Genomic DNA, 21,515 nt, shown 5'->3' with positions numbered 1-21,515 from the left:
CCTGTCCATTCAGAGCTTACCTGGTGATGAGAGGCTTGGGCTGGAATCTTGGAGCATCTTCTTGGGGAGTCCACCCTGAAGTCTGACCTAGTCCTTCCGATGGTGGCGCCTGCTGTGAAAACAATAGGAGACAGGATCAAGGCTCTGTCTTGGATCATGCAGTGACCAGCTCTCAGTGGAGATGACTCCTGGAGACACCCAATACAGTGGCTCTTCAAGATTTATTTAATTGCCACTTTATACTGAAACTAATATCAAGCCTGGTTAACAATGGCAATTTGCAATATTCAATGTTCAGCAAAAACAAAATCTTGAAAAGGTCCAGTGTTTTATGCAGAGGTCTTCTCCAGTGATCTTCTATTCCTGTTATTCTGTATTATTGAGTCACGTAGGTAATAATAATTAATAATTGCTTACACTTATATAGCGCTTTTCTGGACACTCCACTCAAAGTGCTTGATGAAGAAGTCACAGGTCTGGCTTGTGTGAAATTGATATGTGGAAACCTAAGATCACACTTATGAGGCCTCTTCTTGTTCAGTGGAAAACAAGCATGCAAAATTCAGAGGAAATGATTAAATGTCATCTTTTTAAGCAGCTGACCACCTTTCAAAGAAAAAAAAAAGAACCTGAAGCTGTTGTGAAAAGTCATGTCTTTTAATGCATGGATGGGGTGCCCTTGACTGTGCAGGATGTAAGACCAGTGACCTGAGTCAGAATGGGTTTATTCCCTTCCCATCTTAATGAGCCACTGAGGACCAAAACAACTGCAAGCTACTCTGACAGGAATCTTTCTATCTGCCAGATGCAGATGTGCAAAGGACCCAAGTCTTCTCCTGTGTGTTTCATGTATCGCTTTGTGAAAAAGTTCGGCACGGTTGACTGGAGCTTACTGGAGTAAAAGATGTATCTACAAGGCAGGCAGCATGATGACTGCTTACAGCCCATTAACGATAATGCTCCCCAAACCCCATCTACCATCACAGACAACTAAGGAGATTTTTTAACTGGATGAAACAAGTTGACTGTATTCATTGTAAACATGGAATACACACCAACAGGGACTTTTCATTACACTGCTGTGTCTACACTACCTGTACACTGCTGTAGTTTTCACTGCCTCCAGTGCTTTTCCTGTCTCTGCTAGCTTTACTGCCATGTTATTAATTTAATTTATAGAGAGAGCCCTTCAAAATACTGCAAATTCTATTGATCCCAATAGAACATTTTCTTGCCTCTTATATTTAATGGCTCTTTTTTGTACCGGCCTGTTTGATCCACTGATTAATTTGATGTTTTTTTTCCTATGTGGAGTAAGACTGCAAAAGGGAGTCTGCTATAATTGTAAAAATAGTAGTTGGAGTACTTGGTAACACAGTTATCCAGAACAACATGCTCCAAAATGCCAAAATCACTCATTTCCAAGGAAACACTGTTGCTGGTTCTCTATGGAATTGCAACACACTGGGAGGATGATCCAGCCTTTTTATGAGAACAGTAGTTGTCACTTACACACGTCCATTTTACAAGCTAAACACACACCCTTCTGAAACTGTGAAAGTTTTAAGGTTAAAAATATAAAAATATTAAGAGTGGAGTAATGTAGTGTAATGTATATTACAAGTATAATTTTTTATTTTTTTTAGAATTTTACTGGATCAAAAACACATTTTTAGTTTAACAAATTTGAAAAAAATGAAAAATAAAATAAGAATTTATCCTGCCTTTAAAAATTCCATTACAATGAACAGTTCCGGGATATTTCCTGTTGTGAAATTCAGTTTCTATAGTGGTTACCAAACCCCAACCAATAACAGGATGTTCTTGGGCAACCTAAAATTCAACATGTTCGTCCAGTGCAATCACAGCTGTTCCTCCTGGCTCATTGGTGACAGCTCAGGGCTAGGAACTTCGTAGTCACCTGTCTCCTTGAAAGCACTTGAAGGGGTGACAATTAATAATAATTGTTCTTTGCATTTATACTGTTCTTCTCATCCTTAAAGAACCCAAAGCGCTTTACATATACAGGAGGGGACCCACTTCAGTCCCCGCTGAAGTGCACCCCACCCTGGAGAAACATAATGGCCATTCTGCACCAGCGGCCCCACCTGGAGACACACAGCACCATTCTGTACCAGCAGCCCCACCTGGAGACACACGGCACCATTCTGTACCAGCAGCCCCACCTGGAGACACACAGCACCATTCTGCACCAGCAGCCCCACCTGGAGACACACGGGACCATTCTGTACAAGCAGCCCCACCTGGAGACACACGGCACCATTCTGCACCAGCAGCCCCACCTGGAGACACACAGCACCATTCTGCACCAGCAGCCCCGCCTGGAGAAACACAGCACCATTCTGCACCAGCAGCCCCGCCTGGAGACACACAGCACCATTCTGCATTCTAAAAATGTCCTGCAAAATCCGCTACCTCATTACAAGCATATCGTGTGAACGTTGCTCATTTGAGCACTGAAGCGCTGTGAGACAGGCCGACCTCCACACAGAATACAAATTTTAGATGAGTGATGTCATTGAGCAATAAAAAGCACACTGAAACTGTCTCGTCAGTGATGATTTATGGATGGTATCTTCTCACCCATTCCAAGTGATAACCAGTATGCTGTGTGGATTAATTTCATGCACGTTTAAGTGTGGAAAATGCAGTTCTTCCATGCAGCCCTAATTTCTTGTGGTTCACCTTGAGGAAATTGAGTGGAACACATTCAGATGGGAGCTTTGAGATGGCAGAAATTGAATATTTGTCAGTGAGCTCAGCTTTGAGACAGGAGAAATGCACAGAGTTAAGCAGAAGCATTTTTATGAGCAGACTGTGATCCATTATGCAGAGACAAAAATATATATTGCTAGCTAAGGCTTTAGAAACTTCACGACCCTTTACCGAGCAAGTTAGTTCCATCTCCACAATACTTGATACAAAGGAGACAAAAACATTTAACTCAAGAAAACCGTTCTGAAAAAATGTCCCACTTTTGTTTGGTTGATTTTGTCTCAGGCCAAATGATTCTCTTTTAGTAATCTGATTAACATTTAAATATTTTTTAAACAAACACTAAGGGCTTAGGGAAATATTAAGGGTTTTTAGAAAGACTTAAATGTTCTAAGGCTTGAGGGAAGGGGGTACTCTTAACTCTTAGCTTGTACTGACAGCAGCCATATCACCCTGCAACTCACAAACTCAGCAGGTGTGAGTCTGGTCAGTACCTGGATGGGAGACTTCCAGGGAAAAACTAAGGTTGCTGCTGGAAGAGGTGTTAGTGGGGCCAGCAGGGGGTGCTCACCCTGCGGTCTGTGTGGGTCCTAATGCCCCAGTAAAGTGACGGGGACACTACACTGTAAACAGGCGCCGTCCTTCGGATGAGATGTAAAACCGAGGTCCTGACTCTCTGTGGTCATTAAAAATCCCTGGGCGTTTCTTGAAAAGAGTAGGAGTGTTACCCCAGTGTCCTGGCCAAATTTCCCATTGGCCCTTACCAATCGTGGCCTCCTAATGATCCCAATCTCTGAACTGGCTTCATTACTCTGCTCTCCTCCGCACTGATAGCTGGTGTGTGGTGAGAGTACTGGTGCACTATGGTTGCCGTCGCATCATCCAGGTGGGGCTGCACATCAACAGTGGTGAAAGGGAGTCCCCATTACCTGTAAAGCACTTTGAGAGGAGTGTCCAGAAAAGCGCTATATAAGTGTAACCAATTATTATTATTATTCTGAAGAAAGGAGATTCTAAGATTAGAAAGAAGTGGTGAAGGGTGAGTATGGTGGAGGCTCCAGGCTTGTCCCTGTACCTGGGCAGTGTCTGCGCCCCAGAGCAGCCTGGGACACTTCTGTAAGTGGGGCACAGTCAATGCAGTGCGGGGTTCAGTTAGAAACCTGATACCTGCAATCTGGATGCCTCCTCGGACCACCACTCCTCGAAGTCCTTCTGCAGTTTCACCTTGGCCCGCTCCAGGAGCAGCTGCAGGTGTTCGATCTCGGTCTTCAGCGCCTTGAGCCTGCCAAAGGTGGCCTTGTAACTGGCGGGGTGGCGGGAGAGTCACAACAGAGCAAATCAGACTGACAGCCAGACTGCGGCAGTTTCTTTTCCTGACTTTAACAACGTGCTTGTGGTGGTTGCCGTGAGAATTATGTGAGAAAGTAAGCAGGTGTGAAACCAAACACCAGTAAGACACGGTTATCTCTGGGGCCATAATGAAAGTAGGGGGCTCCATGTGAATTAGCTGCGGCTAATAACAAAGCGTACGTGGCTTTAATTGCCAAATAACTCTGCAATACAACCCCTTTTTTCTTCTGTCTCTCACTCAGATGTTTGCAAAGCAGACGTTAAGACAACTGGAGGACTAGGAACAATTAGAGGTTACTTCCAAGAAGTCTACTTAGAAAATGCTGTGACAGATAAGATATTGCTTCAGGATGAACAGAATCAGGCTCAAGGTCCCATTCCCAGCAGGAAAAGGAATGGTAGGGTAGTGTTATACTGTTCAGTGGCTGAAACAAGCAAAACAGAGGCTTTAGAAACCAACATAACCAAACAGCTTTTCAGTTCCTCTGCATGCACCAGTAAGACCTCTTTTAGATCACTGTGTGCAATTGTGGTCACCACGTTATAGAAAACATATTGCTGCTCTGGAATCTGTCCAGAGAAGAGCAACCAGATACATTCTAGGGCTTAAAGGACTGTCCTACAAGGACAGGCTGAAGGAAATGAATCTCTTTAGTCTTGAAGAGAGGAGACTACCAGAGGATCTGATACAGGTATTCGAAATCCTCAAAGGCACTGACAAAGTCAGCCCAGAGGACTTTTTCAGAATAAACAGTGAAACACCAAACATAGGACAAAAGGAAATACTAAAAAATGTTCTTTTAAAAATAAGAGCAGGAAGCAGTTCTTTACACAAAGGGCTGTGGGAGTCTAGAACAAGCTAAATTGCTGTTGAAGCAAATAATTTGGTTTCTTTAAAAAAAAGCTCAATGGATCCTTAGATCAATTGACTACTAACTCCAAACAAGCTCCAAATGGCTTCCTCTTATTTATAAACTTTCTTATGTTCTAACAGTTTCATTAGTTCCCACCTAGCCTGTTTTGTAGTCAAAAGCATCCAGCATGGGTTTTTTTCATGTTATATCAATATGGATACCTGCAATCACTTCCATTTGCACTGTAGAGAGGCCTTGCACTTTACACACAGTGCTCATTAGGTCACCTTACTCAGTGCAGCCAGAGTGGTATTGCTGTCTCCTTGCTAGAGATGAACTCAATCTGGAACAGGATTCGATATTGTGTCAGACACACCCTTTCCCCGCAGGTATTTGAAACATGGGTGTGGCGGGCCTGTGGATTCAGGTTAGAAAACATGCTGGGACTTTAACAGTGATCCCACGAGCAATCAGTTGTTCTCACTTCTTCTTTTCCTCCTCGATTTGAGCGCGGAGCTGCTCCTCCACTGGGTCAGTTTCAGCCGGGTCTGCAGTGCCGCCAGTCACCCCTAGAGGGAGCACAAGTTCTGACTCAGTGGGATCGGATATGCAGGGAGACAGATGAGTGGTACAGTACCAGGTTACATAGTTTGAGACAAAGACAAGGAAACAACAGATACTATTGTTATTCCCGGAGGTCACACACTAGACTATACTATAAATTAGATGGGTGATAACATTTTAAATTGTGTTCTCTTTCATCTTGTTTAAATAAATAATACTAGATGCTAAAATTAGAACAAATAAAAACACATCTGACACAAGAGAACACATTATACTTTAAAATCATGTTATTCATAGTCTTTGGCTCACTGATCTCTAATGTACAAAAACCTGGTGGCAAGGGAATAAGATTTCTGAAATTATTGACACAAGTTAAAGTTAAAACTTGTGAACTGAAACAATTTGCCAGTTTTTTATCTGCGCATGAATTATCACTGTTGTTGAATTCATTAGCACATGAATGTTAAAAAAATTAAGTTAGTCTAGAAGGGAAACTAGTAAACTGTAGCAATTCTCTGAAGCCTTGATTCCATGTCTTTTGTGACGCAAGGTGGGTTTCCTGAAAGGATTCAAACAAGACACGTTGTTCGTGTATGAAAATAATGATGTCAGTCAGACTAGTGAATTCCATCCTGGTGCCTCTGTCTCAGCACATAATCATGAGCAGTACTGTAAAGATGTGACATTTTAATTTCTGAGTTTTAAAGTCTGTGTTAAAGTGAAAAGCTTTAGCTGAATTCACTGAGTTCAACTTAGTGGGTTTCATGTTAACCTATAAAAATATGAAATGCCTCACTTTGGTCACAGCAATTCTAATATGAATTACGACACTGTTAAATAATAAAGCATGTCACCAAGCAACATAGCAGAACTATTCCATTCTCAGTTTGAAAAACTCTGACTGTCATTTAGTGGAAGGTACTTAATCTGATCTGGCTTCTCAATGACATGTCTGAGTGATGCACTTAATAAAGCCACAGAAACCAAATATGAAGATTAAACATCCAGCATGGATGAAAAATGGAAACAAAGCTATGTTTTGTCATGTCTATAAATACAGTAAATGACATATCTCTATATAAGCAACCAAATATAACTTCTTTGTGTCACATCTGGACTAGAAATTTAATCCAGCAAATCCCACAATTATGACTTAGGCTCCTGTATTTCTAATCAGACATTCGTCAAGACTACTTGGCAGTTAAACTGAGAACAGGAGGCACTTCTTTACACACAGGGTTGTGGGAGTACGGAACAAGCTGCCCGTTTCCTTCAAGAAACAGCTGGATGGGATCTTTGGATCCAATATCTTCTAAGGCATAATGGCTCAATCCTCTAGTCTGTAGCTTTCTTTGTGTTTTAAGGTCTTGTGAATATCTTATGGGTAAAAGTTCTTTTAAAAGTTCAGTTCTACAGCTCGCGCGGCTATCATCTACAGTAGACAGTCCAACTCTACAGTTTCTGGGACTGAACCTGAGAAAGATCAGATTCCATGTCATTCTGTTCACTATTCCTCTGCTTTTCCCCTTGTAGGATAACATAGAAGGGTGAGTACTGGAGTAAATGGGCTCCTGTGGCTCTTACCAAGACATGTCAGTTCTTCACTGATCACTTCTGTGAATTGTATTGGCCTTATAAGTTTGTAATATACATTTATTTTATTGGCAATATAAATTATGACCTACTTATCAACCTTAATCATATTATTGCTTGGAAGGTGATTGGTCATGTCAAGCCCTGTTTTGCTCTGATTGAGCTATTGCTTATATAACTTAATTAGTATCATCTAGGCAGTCTTCTCAGATAGACTAATTCAGATTTTTTTTTGTCTTAAGCACTCTGAGAACTCACTGGGTCCTGGGGATCAGAGCTATCTCATTTTATGTAAAACTATTCAATTGATATTTAGAAAATCAAAAACAACTAAAGCAACAGCATGAGGTTTTCCAGAACTGTCACATTTCCTATAACCAACCAGGTCTTTTGGTAAACAGAAGTGATTAAACCTGGACTGAGATCCTGAGTGGAACAGTACTGTAGCTTGTGTACAGTACACCATAATTCCACAAAGTTAGGCTTTTCACTCAAGAAAAGCATTTAAATATTTTCATTAATGCTATTGGTGCCTGGAAGACAACATTATGACCTTACGTATAATAAATTCAACACTTGGAGCCGACGAAAGAATATTAACGGTTTGGGTGTAAGTTAGACACCTGCTCACTTACTTCAAGCCCTGTGGATAAAAGGTTTGGATTCGACTGCTGTTTGTTATGAATGTATACTGTAAGTTCTGTAAATCACACTGTTTATTATACCAACATATCCTAATAGATAAGCATATCGTAGTGGGTAAGTCTCTGGATTCAAAATGGTGGTCTGTGGATTTTAGTTCCTGCTGTTGTACCTTGAGTGGGGTACGTTACCTCAGTTGCTTCCGTCCACCTGTGTGAATGGGGACCAGCACTGCCGGAGATATTCCCTGCTGTGGACCAGAGTCCCTTCTTGAGATTAACACTTTAACACTAACGAAATCAGGATGAGCTCTGGCCCTGTGTGCTACTGTGGTTTAGACATGAAAATTACAATTTTAATTACATAAGGTGATTTTTCCCCAAAATATTTATTATATACCGTATATACATTACTTCAAAATTCTTTACTGCACAAACACTGGAGATCCTGCAGAATCGCAGTGGATTTATTAATGGATAATAGCAATGGGAAAAAACTTGTCTTGCTGGATGCTCACTGCTGAAACAGTCCACATACAGTATGAGTCAAGAAGGAGCGCTGTATCTGCCCTTCCAAATGACAGATTTGGAATTTTCTATGTAATCTAACCAAAAAACCCTAGTATGATCTATCCCAGTGAATTGTTAAGAGTCAGACGCAAAGCAGACCCTTTTTATTTATTTGTCCCCTCTTTGATTTACAGCAGGTGCGATATGCATGCATATCTGCTGAGCAGGAGCCAGGCCCCTGTGTAAGTAACTCCAGTCAGGCGCTCTGGACTGGACCGGAATCCCGAGGAATCCTAAAGCTGCCTGCTCCTCTAAAGGCCGCACGCACTCAGCCTCAGCTCTGCTTCTTTCTCCAACTTTTCCTCCATTGCAATTCCAAAACCAAGCTTTTCAATGCAGAAGTGTGCCTCGCTTAGAGACAAATAACATACAGAGAGGACTCTGCAAACAAACAGAGCAATCAGTACATTGGCGTGCAGGCAGATGATGGAAGGCAGCTGTGAGAGCTGAAGAGCCTCACTCACTGAGGGATTTCTAGGGACTGGTCATGGAACATGTCCAGTGTTGTAAAAATCAAAGATATTCTTCTTCACCGTGCAGTGCACACTGGTTTGCACTCTCATCACTAGCCTGGATTATGCTTTACAGCATTTCAGATCGGCACGTACACTATCAAGGTGCTAAGCAGAGACACACTAAGCTGAGGTACACACACAATACTGGGATCAGGGCAGGCTCACAAAATTCAGTGAACTGCTCTGATCAGTATAGGTTCCTCTCTCTTTTTCTCACTTTAACCTAGCTTAATTATTATTGATGTGGCTGACACCTTTATCTGAAGTGAATTACATTTGGACCCATTTGTACTGGTGAGTATTTTACCAGAAACAAATCAGGTCAAGGTCATGCTCGAGGAAACAACAGCAGTGCTTCAACTGAGATTCAAGCCCACAGCTCTTTCTGCAGGCAGCACACATCCCTGCCCTCCTCACACAAGGTGACAAAAGAGAGAGAACTACTCCACATCCTGCAGGAATTCTGTCTTTTTACATTATTGCTATAGGCATTGTGTATAATACGTTTTTTTTTAATTGAATAATCAAAGATTTTATTCTCAATGTGTTTTAAAAGTAGGAATAAAAAGAAACATTTTAATTCTCTGATACTGTACCCAAATTTCTAACGTTTCCATAACATTCTTGCCTCTTCCCAAGCACTAAAACTTGTTTCTGTACACTGCCAAACTATCTTGGAAGAAAAAACAAAGAAAGTGCTTTCCAGCACTATGACTGATTTCTGCTGTAACACAGTTCTGAGTTCTGGTAACCTAAGGCTGATTCCATTAAGGGCCTATGAATCAATAAGTGTATTATTGTTTTTTACTCTATTTGGATCTCATAATTGCCGAATTTAAAGTGATTGTACCTGTGAGTCATGACATGTTTAATGTTAAGAAGGCAGTTTGCTATTGTAGGTAATGACAAAAAAAAACACACTTCAAAAATAAATTTAATATGAAAAGGAATAAAAAGGTGATGCATATTAAACCACTCTTCATGTTTATCTAGATTCAGAATCATAACTTATATTTTACCTATTGTAAAAGCAATATGCCTCATTAGAACAATGGTTTAATATAAGAGATTACTTAAAGTATACTTAAATATACTTTCAACCAGTCTGTCTGAGTAAGAAAGCTGTCAGGCCAGTGAGAGTGTGCCGCATCTAACTCACCATGAGCCGCCCTCCGTGTCCTTCGCTGCTCCAGCTGAGCCTTCAGTTCATCTGGGATAGAAAGAGAGATACACATGTAGAGCACAAGCCCGGACCCTAGACTTTGAATGAAAGGAAGAGGGCGCAGCAAAAAGAAAAAAAATCAGACTACCCCTGAAATTATTTGATTAAAAATCATTACAGTTTACTAGGAAAGTCACAGAGAGTTTGTTTTTTTTAACTCTGCATCCAAAAGTCGAGCCTTTGTGTAAAAAATCAAAAACACATATGAATTTAACTGGAGATGCAGACCTGTGCAAAAAAGTCAGTCTGACAGATGCCCAACCTGTGTAAAACTAGAAGAGCCAAATACAGGACACAGCAGTAGAGGCTTCTGGCCCATTTACAGCTTCTGGACTGGAATCTTGTTTAAAACCGGGAACAGAACCAGGGGAATTCCAATTGAAAATCCTAATTTGGACGGTCTTATTTTTTTCACTTCCTAAAGACTACACAACTGAACGGAGAGGGGGTGCCCTTCTGTCCTGACCTGTGGAACTGAGGAGGGTTTCCATCTACCTCTGGAAGGGAGGCGGACAGAAGCAGGCTGGTATGGGCGTGAGCGTAACTGTGGAACAAGGCACCATGGGACCAAGGCAGTTCATTGTAATCCCGCCAGGTCTCACCGTAACCTCAATTAACTGGGGCCTCTCTAGTTAAGCATTGTTTTATGTGTGCTGAGACGTCAGGAAAGCGGGAGCCCTCCCAGAAGCTGTGCTCCCTAAATTGCTGCCATGTCTGTGCAGTCACGCTAGCTACTGCACCGCGTCTGTTTCAGGTTCAGCTCTCCGCAGAAATTGGAAGCAGCTAATCCGGAGAGGCAGTAAAACGTTAACAGCTCAGAGAAGAAGAAAGGAGAGAGCCGGTGGGCCTGCTTGGCAGGCCACGGGCCTCGGGGGGCTGGGAAGTTTCAGCTGCGTGCAGCACGCTGTCAGTCCCCCCGGTGATGGATGGGTTTGTGTTGGCGGCTGTTTATCGGAAGGCTCCTGATCTCTGAGGTATGGAAAAGCCATGAAACAGAAAAATAAAAAAAAGTACAAATCTGCCAGCGTCCCCATCTTCAAAAGGCAGCGTACACAGTTTGACCCCGCTGAAAGGAAAAGAAAACTGGCACAAAAACAGCTGGTAAGCGTAATCCTTTTTTTTAAGATCACTTTATTGGCCATATACAATTTCTTGTATTAGGAATTTGTCTTTTCGCATACCCCAGCTTGCTCTCCATGAGACACACAGACAGGGAGAGAAGCTGGGGATCAGAGCGCAGGGTCATTTATACGGCACCCCTGGAGCAGTTGGGGTTAAGGGCCTTGCTCAGGGGCCCAACGGAGTAGGATTACTCTGCCAGCCATGGGACACAAACCGGCAACCTTCCAGCCACAGGCCCAGATCCTAAGCCACAGAGCCACCGTACCGCCCCAAAAAATGCTTTGGGTTCTGTGGAGACTTGCGGAATTCTACCCAGACCCTTACCAGCCACTGACCAGTGCCCTACAGGACGAGCCACAGCACCTAGCTTTATTAGTTAATGCTAGTAGTATGCCTTAAATTCAAGTATCATCATCTAATAGCACCATAGGGATAACTCTCATATCATTCCATGCAGGAACTGATTCTATAATTCTAGTACCCAATTTCTCCTTTTAATGTTTCTGTTCTCTACTTATGAGAATATACACGGCTCCAGTGCTGCTTTGCAGGTACCTGAGTTAAGCACATGGAATGTGTTGACTCTGACTTCTTGATATTTTCCAAAGTTATCATCTCCACACTAAAAAGAGTATATAATATATTAAATAAAAATAAGAGCTATAGACATAGTAACTGAAACATTATAGTTTTTAATTATATAGTTTTTTATTTACAGACCTACCAGAGCAGTGAAGCTTTTGGTAGTTCTCAAGCATAAAATACGACTAATATAGTACATGGAAAAGGTTTGGATCTCCATTCTCTCACTCTAAAGATGATCAGAAGCTCCATTAATTAAAAATATATATCACATCTAAATATGTCACATCTAACAAATAATAAATCCTGTTGTGAATGAATTTGATCGCATGTAGCGCATGCGGTCAGAGACTAAACTCGAACCCCAGACACACCTCCATGTAACAAAACCACAAAGGCCAGACAAGTGCCAAACCCACTGTGCCTCAGCACATGCTCTAGAGACCTGGGGCGTGGTGTCATGACAACGAGACACTTGCATGACACCTGGTGCTTATACAGTCAAAATGCCCTCACCTTGAGGGGGACATGGTAACAGAATGGCTGAAAAACGAAAGGAGGCAATTCAGCCCATCTCTCCTGTACTAGCACTTAACTGATCGAAGGATCTCATCCAGACATTTGTTGAAAGAAGCCAGGGTTAACAGCATAAACAACACAGCACGAGTGGCTTATTCCATACCCTGGGAATGGGAATCTGTCAGGAAATCTGTCCCAGGACCCAAGACACATAGTTGGTTGACTGATGCACTGAATGCAACAAGACTAAACAGCCTGGCTGTGCTTATAAAATGGATTGTTGTCATGAAGAGGTATATGAAGGCCTGGAGAGAGCTCTGGAACTGAGTGAGGGTCAGGATTCTGCTGGTGGCACAGGTACAACACATGCACAACTCATTTAGAGCTTTTTGGAGTCCGGGATGTGCAGAGTAACTCACACATATTGAAAAGAGAATATGTTGCTAGGAGGCTGTAAACACAAAGAGAGAACCCCTGGGGCTGAGGCACTGTTGTTAACTGAAAGGAGAACAGGGTGGATAGGGGGAGTAGCCTGGCAGAGCAAACAGAGTAGCGGAACACTTCGAGATTCCAAGAGATATAGATATATATTACAAGTGCTGGAAAAACGTGGTCCCACATTTCAGCATCAGCAAGCAAACTAATTCTCTCTTCAGTGGGGGGAAGCAGTGGAGAAAACTGAGAACTCAGCTCAGATTGGACACTTCTAAGACATTACAGTATGGCAGGTATTGCATGCTTTCAATGTCTTGTCATCTGTGCTTCTGACATTCGCCATCATCAAAATGTCAGTAGGAAGCTGAAAACTGAGGTGTGCCCTCTAGAGGCAAGAAAAGGGTGTGAACTTTTTCTTTGCTCCATTCCTATCAGTGAGAAGGACCAGTTCCAGCAGCTGACAGTGTTAATGATATCATGTCTGAAGTGCTGCTGTTGGATTTGCATGCCTATGAATGCTTTTTGCAGAACACACTTCATTTAAGCAGCTTGAGTCAGCTCTGGTATCATTTTCCCTCCTTATATCAACTGAAGCAGTGACCACAGGCATACATGTCTGGATTTTCCTATAGCTCATTAAGACAGAGAAGATTAGGGAATCTGACACAAGTATGCAAAATCCTCAAAAGCACTGGTAAAGTCAACACAGCCCTTTTCAGGATAAACAATGAAACATGAACCAGAAGACACAAGTGGAAATTATGTGAAAGTGTATTTAAAATGGAGAACAAGAGGCACATCTCTATACAAAGGGTAGTAGGAGTATGGTTTCAGCAACTCAACCATGACGTTGAAGCCAATTCCTTGGCTTCTTTCAAGAAACAGCTGCATGAGATAATTGGATTAATTGACTACTAACTACCAAAAGGGCTAAATGGACCGACTGGCATCCTCTCACTTGTAACTATTCTTATGTTCTTATGTGAAAACATTGGCTTGAATAAGAAAACCGACTTTCATATTCTTGTATCTGAAACTCACAAGTGCACTGAACAAGCCAAAGGCTGTGTGTCATAAACCCTGACATAACACCTACATGCTGTACGACATCTGCTCCTGCATCTTTCCATAAGTATCCAAAAACTGACAAGTGCCAAACAACAAAATCCTGTCAGAGCTTTAAACCTTCATGAATTGAGCTGCTGCAAACCAAGGTCAAAAGAACATTTCAAAGCACTGAATGCACAGGGACAGTCGTAGCTCATCATGGTTGCTTGACAGTCCAAGGGCAATTCACAGCTTAACAAAGTGCAGTAGCATAAGTCACCTTTTTCAGAAATATACAAGCTACTGTTTTCCACTGTACAGACTTGTGTCAACGTGTGCAGTTGCATACAGTATGGTGAATTCAGGATGGACTAAACATGATCACAAAATACAGTGAATTATTATTCACGCCCTTCCAACGTTGACCCACTTTGTTGAATCATGTTTGGAAAGCTACTATTTATTAATAAAAAAATGCTCTTTTAGGGATCAAAGAAGATGCTGGCAAAAACTGCAAAGAAAAATCAAAGCTAAACTGCTGTATGTTGACTGTATTAGCATTCACCCCCATGGCACCCCACATTAGTTCTAGTGCAGCCCACATAAAAGTATTCAGTTTGAAAATAACTTTCACTTAAGAAAAGAATGTAGATATCATTTCTAATTCAACAAAATGGGACATCACAAGGGTGGAGTGAATATGTACAGCACGTAGGATGCTGTAATTGAAATGAGAATCATACATTACATGCTAGGAGTAGTAATATACATGGAGGATAGTAGATTTGAAGCAGGAGCATCTCTCTCAAGTTTGAAGCTGTTTGTGGGCCTGGAGAACACTCCCCTGCCTTTGTGCTCAATGCTAAATACGGTCTGACATGGATGTCTAAACACTTATCTTCCAGGTGGCTGGAACCCATCACATGCTTTACTTAAGTACTTTAGCAGAGGGAAACGCACCGAACAGTTTACATTGAAATTGCAAAACTAAGCAGATTGTTTTCTGCATACACTTTATAATTTGAAGCACTTAATCACAGAGCTCTTCAACGATGTGAAAAGATTTAAGCCTGTTCTCCATAAACACCGCAGCTCCTCAAACACTCTGCCAGCAGGAGCTTGCTCTCCCTATTCATCTTCATCCCACAATGTACACAAACACGGAGGGAGAAAACTGTTAGGGTGGCAGAGAGCCTCTCCAGTTTATGCATGGGTCTAGGACTCTTGTTAGCCAGCAATCTGAAACAGCTCTGCGACAAGCATGCTATAATAATGCAGTTGCACTATGCATTTGTTATATTCATCCGCTTCTTGTAATAAAAGAAAATGAACATTAATTACAGGGCACACTACTGTGACTGGAGCTGTCTTTGGGCTGACAGCAGCTATTGAAAGGCAGAATCGACCTTAAAGAGCAAATTGGGACGTAATCAAGAATAAAATGATTAACAGGTCCTCAGTTCAGTCTGCTCCTGCTTTTGCTGGCACAGTGCATTTAGTGATATCTATCTATATCATGTTTCAGTCAAGTGTTCCCACTTCCAGGTCAAGAAAACAAGTTATCACAGCATCAGATTTTCATCTTGCACACTGGTGTGCTGCTGCCTAAGTGACTAATGCAATTGAAATTTATTTGCTGAGCTTGTCAGCATTGTGCTGCTACACAGACTCATAAACCCAAGAGACTAAACACTAGGCCAAAATTTATTCTTTGAATTCTTTCAGCTTGGTCTCCTTTCAGGATATAAAACTTTAAGTTACTTGCTTACTGTTTAACATTTCTGGGGGGAAAAAATCACTTCATGTGCTATATTGTTCTCCACAATCTCAGACAGACTGAACACTGTTCACAGATGCTGGAATGATCTGCCATTGACAGACTGAGCAACTCCACCACTACTCCAGGACTGGACAACCAAAGAAACAAAGCTACAGTGTATATGTAAAGTGCCAAATAACTGTGCATAATTTATATGCTGTACAGGCCATAAAATGTTTAAAAGGGTTCCATTTTTTTTAAATCGTGTCTTCTACAGCTGCAAAAATACATTGATCTCATCTCCAGGAGCAGTAAACTCTAGAGTGTTAAATGTCAAGAATGAAAAATACTTATTCAAAATCTGTTTTTTACTACCATGCAAACATGCCTCTTTCTATACAATGTCACCTCTACACAAGAACCACTAAATCAACAAGTACATGATGTTATTTGTGTAGTTTGGTTTTCTTTTAAAGCAAAGTGATTTCTTGTGCAGGTTCTATTTTGTTGTTGGTTCTGTTTTAAAGGAAAAGAACACAAGGCCATTGTTCAGGTCAAACTATGCTAAAAGGTTTTCACAGTGGACAGTGTGGCAATTAACAGTTACTTCACATGAAAAATGAGGTGTTAAAATCTTGTGTGTTGCCAAAGGAGTCAATGTGCCATTGGCAATTAATGAGAGAATACAGACTACTCCTGTATAGAGAAAAATATTGGCTCCAGTAATTTCCCAAAACAAGGCCTTGTATGTACTGTACCTGTATATTACAAGATCCTGCTGCCCTCATTAGATAAAGTTTCAGACAGAGTGTTTTGGTGCAAAATGGTGTCACTTATATAGTGAAAAAGACTCCATGACCTATGAGCAGCATTCCTAAGTCATTTCTAAGGTTTTAGAACTACGGCTCCAAGTACTGTTACTACAAAATTTTCCACTCAACAGTAAAACAACTGCTTGCTATACGAATGCATTCTCAATCATGAACACTAACACTAAGCCAGTAAATAAGTCGAAGAAGATCCAATGGATCCAATTTTAGTGACTGAATAATTTGCAGCACATGTTGCATTCAATGACTATTTCATATGAGGTTGTTGAAGCTGATATACTGCCTTCCTTTAAGAAACAGCAGAATGAAAGCCTTGGACCAATTACTGTAACTACTAATTACCAAACAGGCAAGATGGGCTGAATGGCTCCTCGTGTTTGTACCATTCTTGTGTTCATATACAGTATCTGAAGGGATCACTGGCTGAGATCTGTAACAGCTGCTGCTGGGATGTTTTATTTCAAGGTTTTTAAGCTTCAATCAACATTTAAAAAATAAAGAGCTGTATCAAAAGCAAAAAAAAAAACATTTGAAGGAAACCCACACTGGGTTTAAACTGTTTTCTTCTGAATTGAAGGGTGGTGGTTTCATCCATGCTGTCAAAACCCCAAGAGCAAGTTTTACAGTGCTTCTTTTGTAGTGCAGGGATGTCTTAATTATTCGTTATGTTTAATTCTAATTACTATTATGTCCCTGCTATGCTTGCGCCTTGTCCTGACAGGGGTAAAGGGCTTGTTAAGGCACTGGGACAGGGAGTAGGACATTTTCGGGCTGTGCCTGCGAGCTTCTGTTGATCTGCTGAGTCCACAGCTTGGCAGGCAGAGGATGTGCACAGCAGGGATCTGCAGGGGATTCATCTCCCCAGCCCTCTGACCGGCCCTGAGCCAGGGACCGCTTCTAGGCACAGACCTCCTGAAGCCAGGGCTGCATTCTTTTTTATAACGCAGGCCATCCATAATGTTTTAGGAAATAAACTTTGTGTTTGTTATAAATTATAGGTTTAGTTCGCAAAACCTCTACAAATATTTGTGAATGCCTGTGGCCAAGAGGTTAAATGAGATCAGCCACATTAATCTGCGGTAGGACCACAAATCACTTAAGGATAGAAGAAAGCAGTAAAGCAAAATAATATATACAGTATATAATAATTAATTTTGGGATTCTAAAGAATCCCATTGAGCTCTATATATACTGTACAGTGAAAAGTGAAAGGATAGGGATAGTGAGGTGAAATTGATAATTTTTGTCATGTACTACTAAAATTTGTATTTCAGATCAAATTGATCGTGCCTCATTAATATAAGGGCATTATTTTGCACTATATATACATGTTGAGCCATGCTAGAACAACGCCATTGTTGTGTTTAACCCCCCCCCCCCAAAAAAAAAAAAACCAACAACAACAACAACAACAACAACAACAACACATCGACTTGTCAATGACAGAAGAGAAAGCAATTGTGAACATGAGAGCAAAGAAAATTCCGATTGTGACTATCCCAGAGAGAATAGGCAACACTGTGGAACACCTTGAAAAAGACAGTAACTACTGGAAGAGCAAACAAGTAGGCAAAGACCAGACCGGTCATCCCCTGAAAACACCGGCAGATAACAGAAAAAATCCTTAGAACTGTGAAGAAAATCCTTAAGTAACAGCCAAAGGGACTGCAGACAATCTGCAGAGTGTAGGGGTGAAGGTATCTCAATTCAATGTGTGCAGAAAACCTCCACAGGAGTAATACAGGGGCTTCTATAGAAGTTCAAGAGGAAGAAGTGGAAACATCAGAAGTCAATCTCCTGATCTGAATCCTATTAACATGCATTTTACCTTATTGAAAAGGAAATCCCATTTATCTACGTATCCAGTACAGAAAGTGTAATCTGGGGATCAAAGGACACAAGGCAGGATACACCCTGGACGGGTAGCCAGTGCATCGCAGTGAAGAGGAAACTAAAGTCAGAAAGCCCCACAAACAAGCAACAGCTGAAAGTGGCTGCAGTCTTGGCAAAGCATCTGAAAGGACCATATCAAGAGTCTGGTGAAACTGATGGGGTGATGGGGTAGAACAAAAATATTCTTGTGTTCAATCCCATACCAACTTTAGGTCAGCATAAGTATTGGGAAAATAAATTTAAAATAAATTAAACTAATGTAAAGTTAGTATTTGGTCATATACCCGTTATAAGCAAAGACTTGCCATGAAATTAAAGCTGTCTGTGATTTAGAACACAGGAGTGTTATTTGGTTAAATTACATCATTTATAGGGCCTGAAACACAATTAATTAGGTATATGTAGGCAGACTAGATTAGACATTTCACATTTGCAAAAAAGGCTGAACGCCCTTTGCAAGTAATGGAACATAGTTAAGGGAAATGGTATATCAAATCACAAAGTGAAAAATGAATGATAAAAAATTAAGGTTTGCAAAAAAGTTTGCAAGTCTTGTAAACTGGAAACAGGATAGCATGCAAGCATTTAATCCTGACAATATTTTTTCAAGTGTTAGACTTCTGTCACATACAGGAAAGGTTTTTCAAAAGTGGATTGAGAATGAGAACCTATTTCAAGCTTTCATATTTTTATGAGCTCCTGTTTAAATGATTTCAGAATGTTACTTAGCACGCTGCATGAATTATATCCCAAAAATGAACATTACTTCCCAGCTCTTTCTTATTTTACTCAATTTAAACTGTTTCTTACTTTCCAGCTCAAATAAAGTCTCCAGAAATATTTTTTTCTAAATCTGAAAGAGTGAAAATCACCCTAATGAAATCCAGATTTATCAAAAGCACGTATTAATAATTTCAAAGGCATGGTTGCTGCCCTAAGCATAAAATTGCATTTTTCTTCACTTCAACAGCTTACAATGCAATTAAAAATTGCATTAAACAATCAAAGTTCAATTATGTTTTTACCTAAAACTAAGTTCCAAGCAAATAAATATCAGGATACAGTGGGGGTGGTAAAGCTTTTGGTTCTCACTGAATTCTCTCACTGGTTCTCAATATTCTCACTGAATAGTTCAAGCCCATATGGAAACAGAGGGAAGGGAAAAAATGCTTTTTGTTTCATATTGACATCTTCCCAATAGATTGAATTAGCGATACAATTTGCATGCTCAGGATTTAAATAGCAGTGGTGCACATTCGCATATCATTCCTGATCAGATTCCTAACATTGGTGACTTGATGGATTTATAAGATCCTGATGCCACTGTTTAATGTTTTAAATGGCCTTGTTCCAATGTATCTTTAGTATATTTTGTATTTTTTGCTGTCACACTTCACATATTCACCACAGTCTATAGATTGTGGTCTGTTTTGCAAAGACTTCCGTCGTGCGGCTAGATGAGAAGTCTGCTGTATAAACCCACAACAGTGCAATTATCTCTCTAAGATTTTAAATCACAACTGTTTATACTCCATGTATTTTCAATGCTTACTTTTCTCAATGTTCAGTACTGTTGTACAGTATGTTGCAATGCTCATCTCTTTGAGGTATAGAAAAATAAAAGTTATTACTATGAAACTACATTGTTACGAATACTAAAACTACCATTACCGTTGAACTAGAGTATTTAAATAAACAATCTTCTGGCCTCACATTTATATTTGGGCTTAAAGTTATAACCCCTTATTCCAATTCAGGGTCATGGTGGCCCGGAGCCTATCCAGGGAAGCACTGGGAGCAAGGCAGGATACATTGGCCAGCTTGTTCCATACTCCCACCATCCTTTGTGTGAAGATGTGCTTCCTGTTATCAGTTTCAAATACATTTCCATGCAGTTTCCACTCTTTTCCTCTGGTTCATTGTTTCATTGCCTTTTCTGTAAAATGTATTGTATGGCGAATCTCTGATTCTGCTTTTGTAACTCTGCTAGTCTCAGCCTTAAGTATATCAAGTGTATTGGATGCTGGAAAGCTAAGAGGTTAACCAATGTTCCACAGGACATGAAGCCCTAAATCCCTGGACATCTGGTAAGAAGATTCAGCTTCTTGTTTCGCTCGTCCTGTGTCCTTAATCCTGGGAAGGCCATACATCACACAGCCTCTGACAAATATACCTGTTCCACCACTTTTGAAAGCAATTTGGAACGCGTGCAGTCCAACAGGATTAAATTCCAAACCTGTAAACCTGCCAAACACAACATGAGTGCTTGGGGCTGGGGAGTGGGAGAGAGCTCCACTGCTGGGAGGAGGCAATGCCTATCTTTTTTTTGACTTTCTCTCATGTTCTGTCCTCTCTTTCACTCTTACTATCTCCTCTATGTCTCTACTAGCAAGGAAGTGCACCACCCATGCAGCCATCAGTATGTCAGACTGTGGATGGAGGTAGCCTCCCGGTTTATTAAAGACTGCAGTTCAACCACACAGAGACATGATGCTTTGTTTGGACAAGGCAAAACCAAATCATGCAACTGCAAATCTGCGCTCCCGACAACTGTGGCTTCCTCTTGTTTGAGAAATGCAATAACTTTTGAAACATGAAGATTATTAAAAAGCATGACATGCTCTTAAATCATCTGCACATACTGCTACCAAAATTCAAATTAATAAGCACTTTACCATACAGATAGCATGACAGTTCAGGGAATAACAAGTACTGCTTTTAAGGTCAAATTCAAAAGTCTGCTGACTAAATCAAGGTTTGTTACAGCTTTAAACACAGCCAGAGAACAGAAAGAAAGAAAATTAGAATGGAGCTTAAATCAGTGGACAGTCAAAATCTGTTAATGGCTTCTTTCTAAAAATGGTGCACCTAGTAAATTTCCAGTTGCTATGGTGATTCTTTCCACATGCGTATCTTAAGCAGCAGGAGCAGTTTGTGTGAAAAGCCTTCAAGTATATGCAGGACTGATAGCAGGGTGATTTAAGAGAGGCAGCCTCAGTCACGGACTACTCCAGTCACCTCCCAGTCCTCCGGCTCCACAGAAAACCACCCAGGCCACTGGGATGACATCATTTTGTGCACTTTTGAGCCTAATTACTAGCCTGAGATGATCCAGTTGTTAACTGGTTTATATTTCTGGTACAGAAAAACATTGTGCACAGTTGTTTTACATTGGCATGATAAAAATTTCAATTAAATTAAACATATATGGGACTTTAATGTATATGTACAAAGAGGTTACTTGGACCTGTTAGATATTATAAATTATATAAAGTCCAAATTA

At 40.8% G+C, this 21,515-nt stretch overlaps 1 protein-coding gene across 6 annotated transcripts in view; it reads right to left on the bottom strand.

The window, feature by feature from the left end:
- kif6 (kinesin family member 6) overlaps positions 1-21,515 on the bottom strand; it is a 122,899-nt gene that overhangs the window by 14,881 nt on the left and 86,503 nt on the right. For 5 of the 6 annotated variants that reach the window (XM_088626076.1, XM_088626074.1, XM_088626078.1 and 2 more), the window contains 4 exons: positions 9,983-10,033; positions 5,425-5,509; positions 3,904-4,039; positions 21-112 (listed from right to left, as the gene is read on the bottom strand). In XM_088626076.1, coding sequence (XP_088482202.1) covers positions 21-112; positions 3,904-4,039; positions 5,425-5,509; positions 9,983-10,033 — 364 coding nt within the window. The remainder of the gene's footprint in view (positions 1-20; positions 113-3,903; positions 4,040-5,424; positions 5,510-9,982; positions 10,034-21,515) is intronic. The other variant, XM_088626075.1, reaches the window with a different exon arrangement.

Source organism: Lepisosteus platostomus, chromosome 3, assembly GCF_059453375.1.
Source record: "Lepisosteus platostomus isolate fLepPlt1 chromosome 3, fLepPlt1.hap1, whole genome shotgun sequence".
Classification (NCBI taxonomy): domain Eukaryota; kingdom Metazoa; phylum Chordata; class Actinopteri; order Semionotiformes; family Lepisosteidae; genus Lepisosteus; species Lepisosteus platostomus.
Note: the sequence above shows the minus strand (reverse complement) of the source record. Positions and strands in the feature narration are given on the sequence as shown.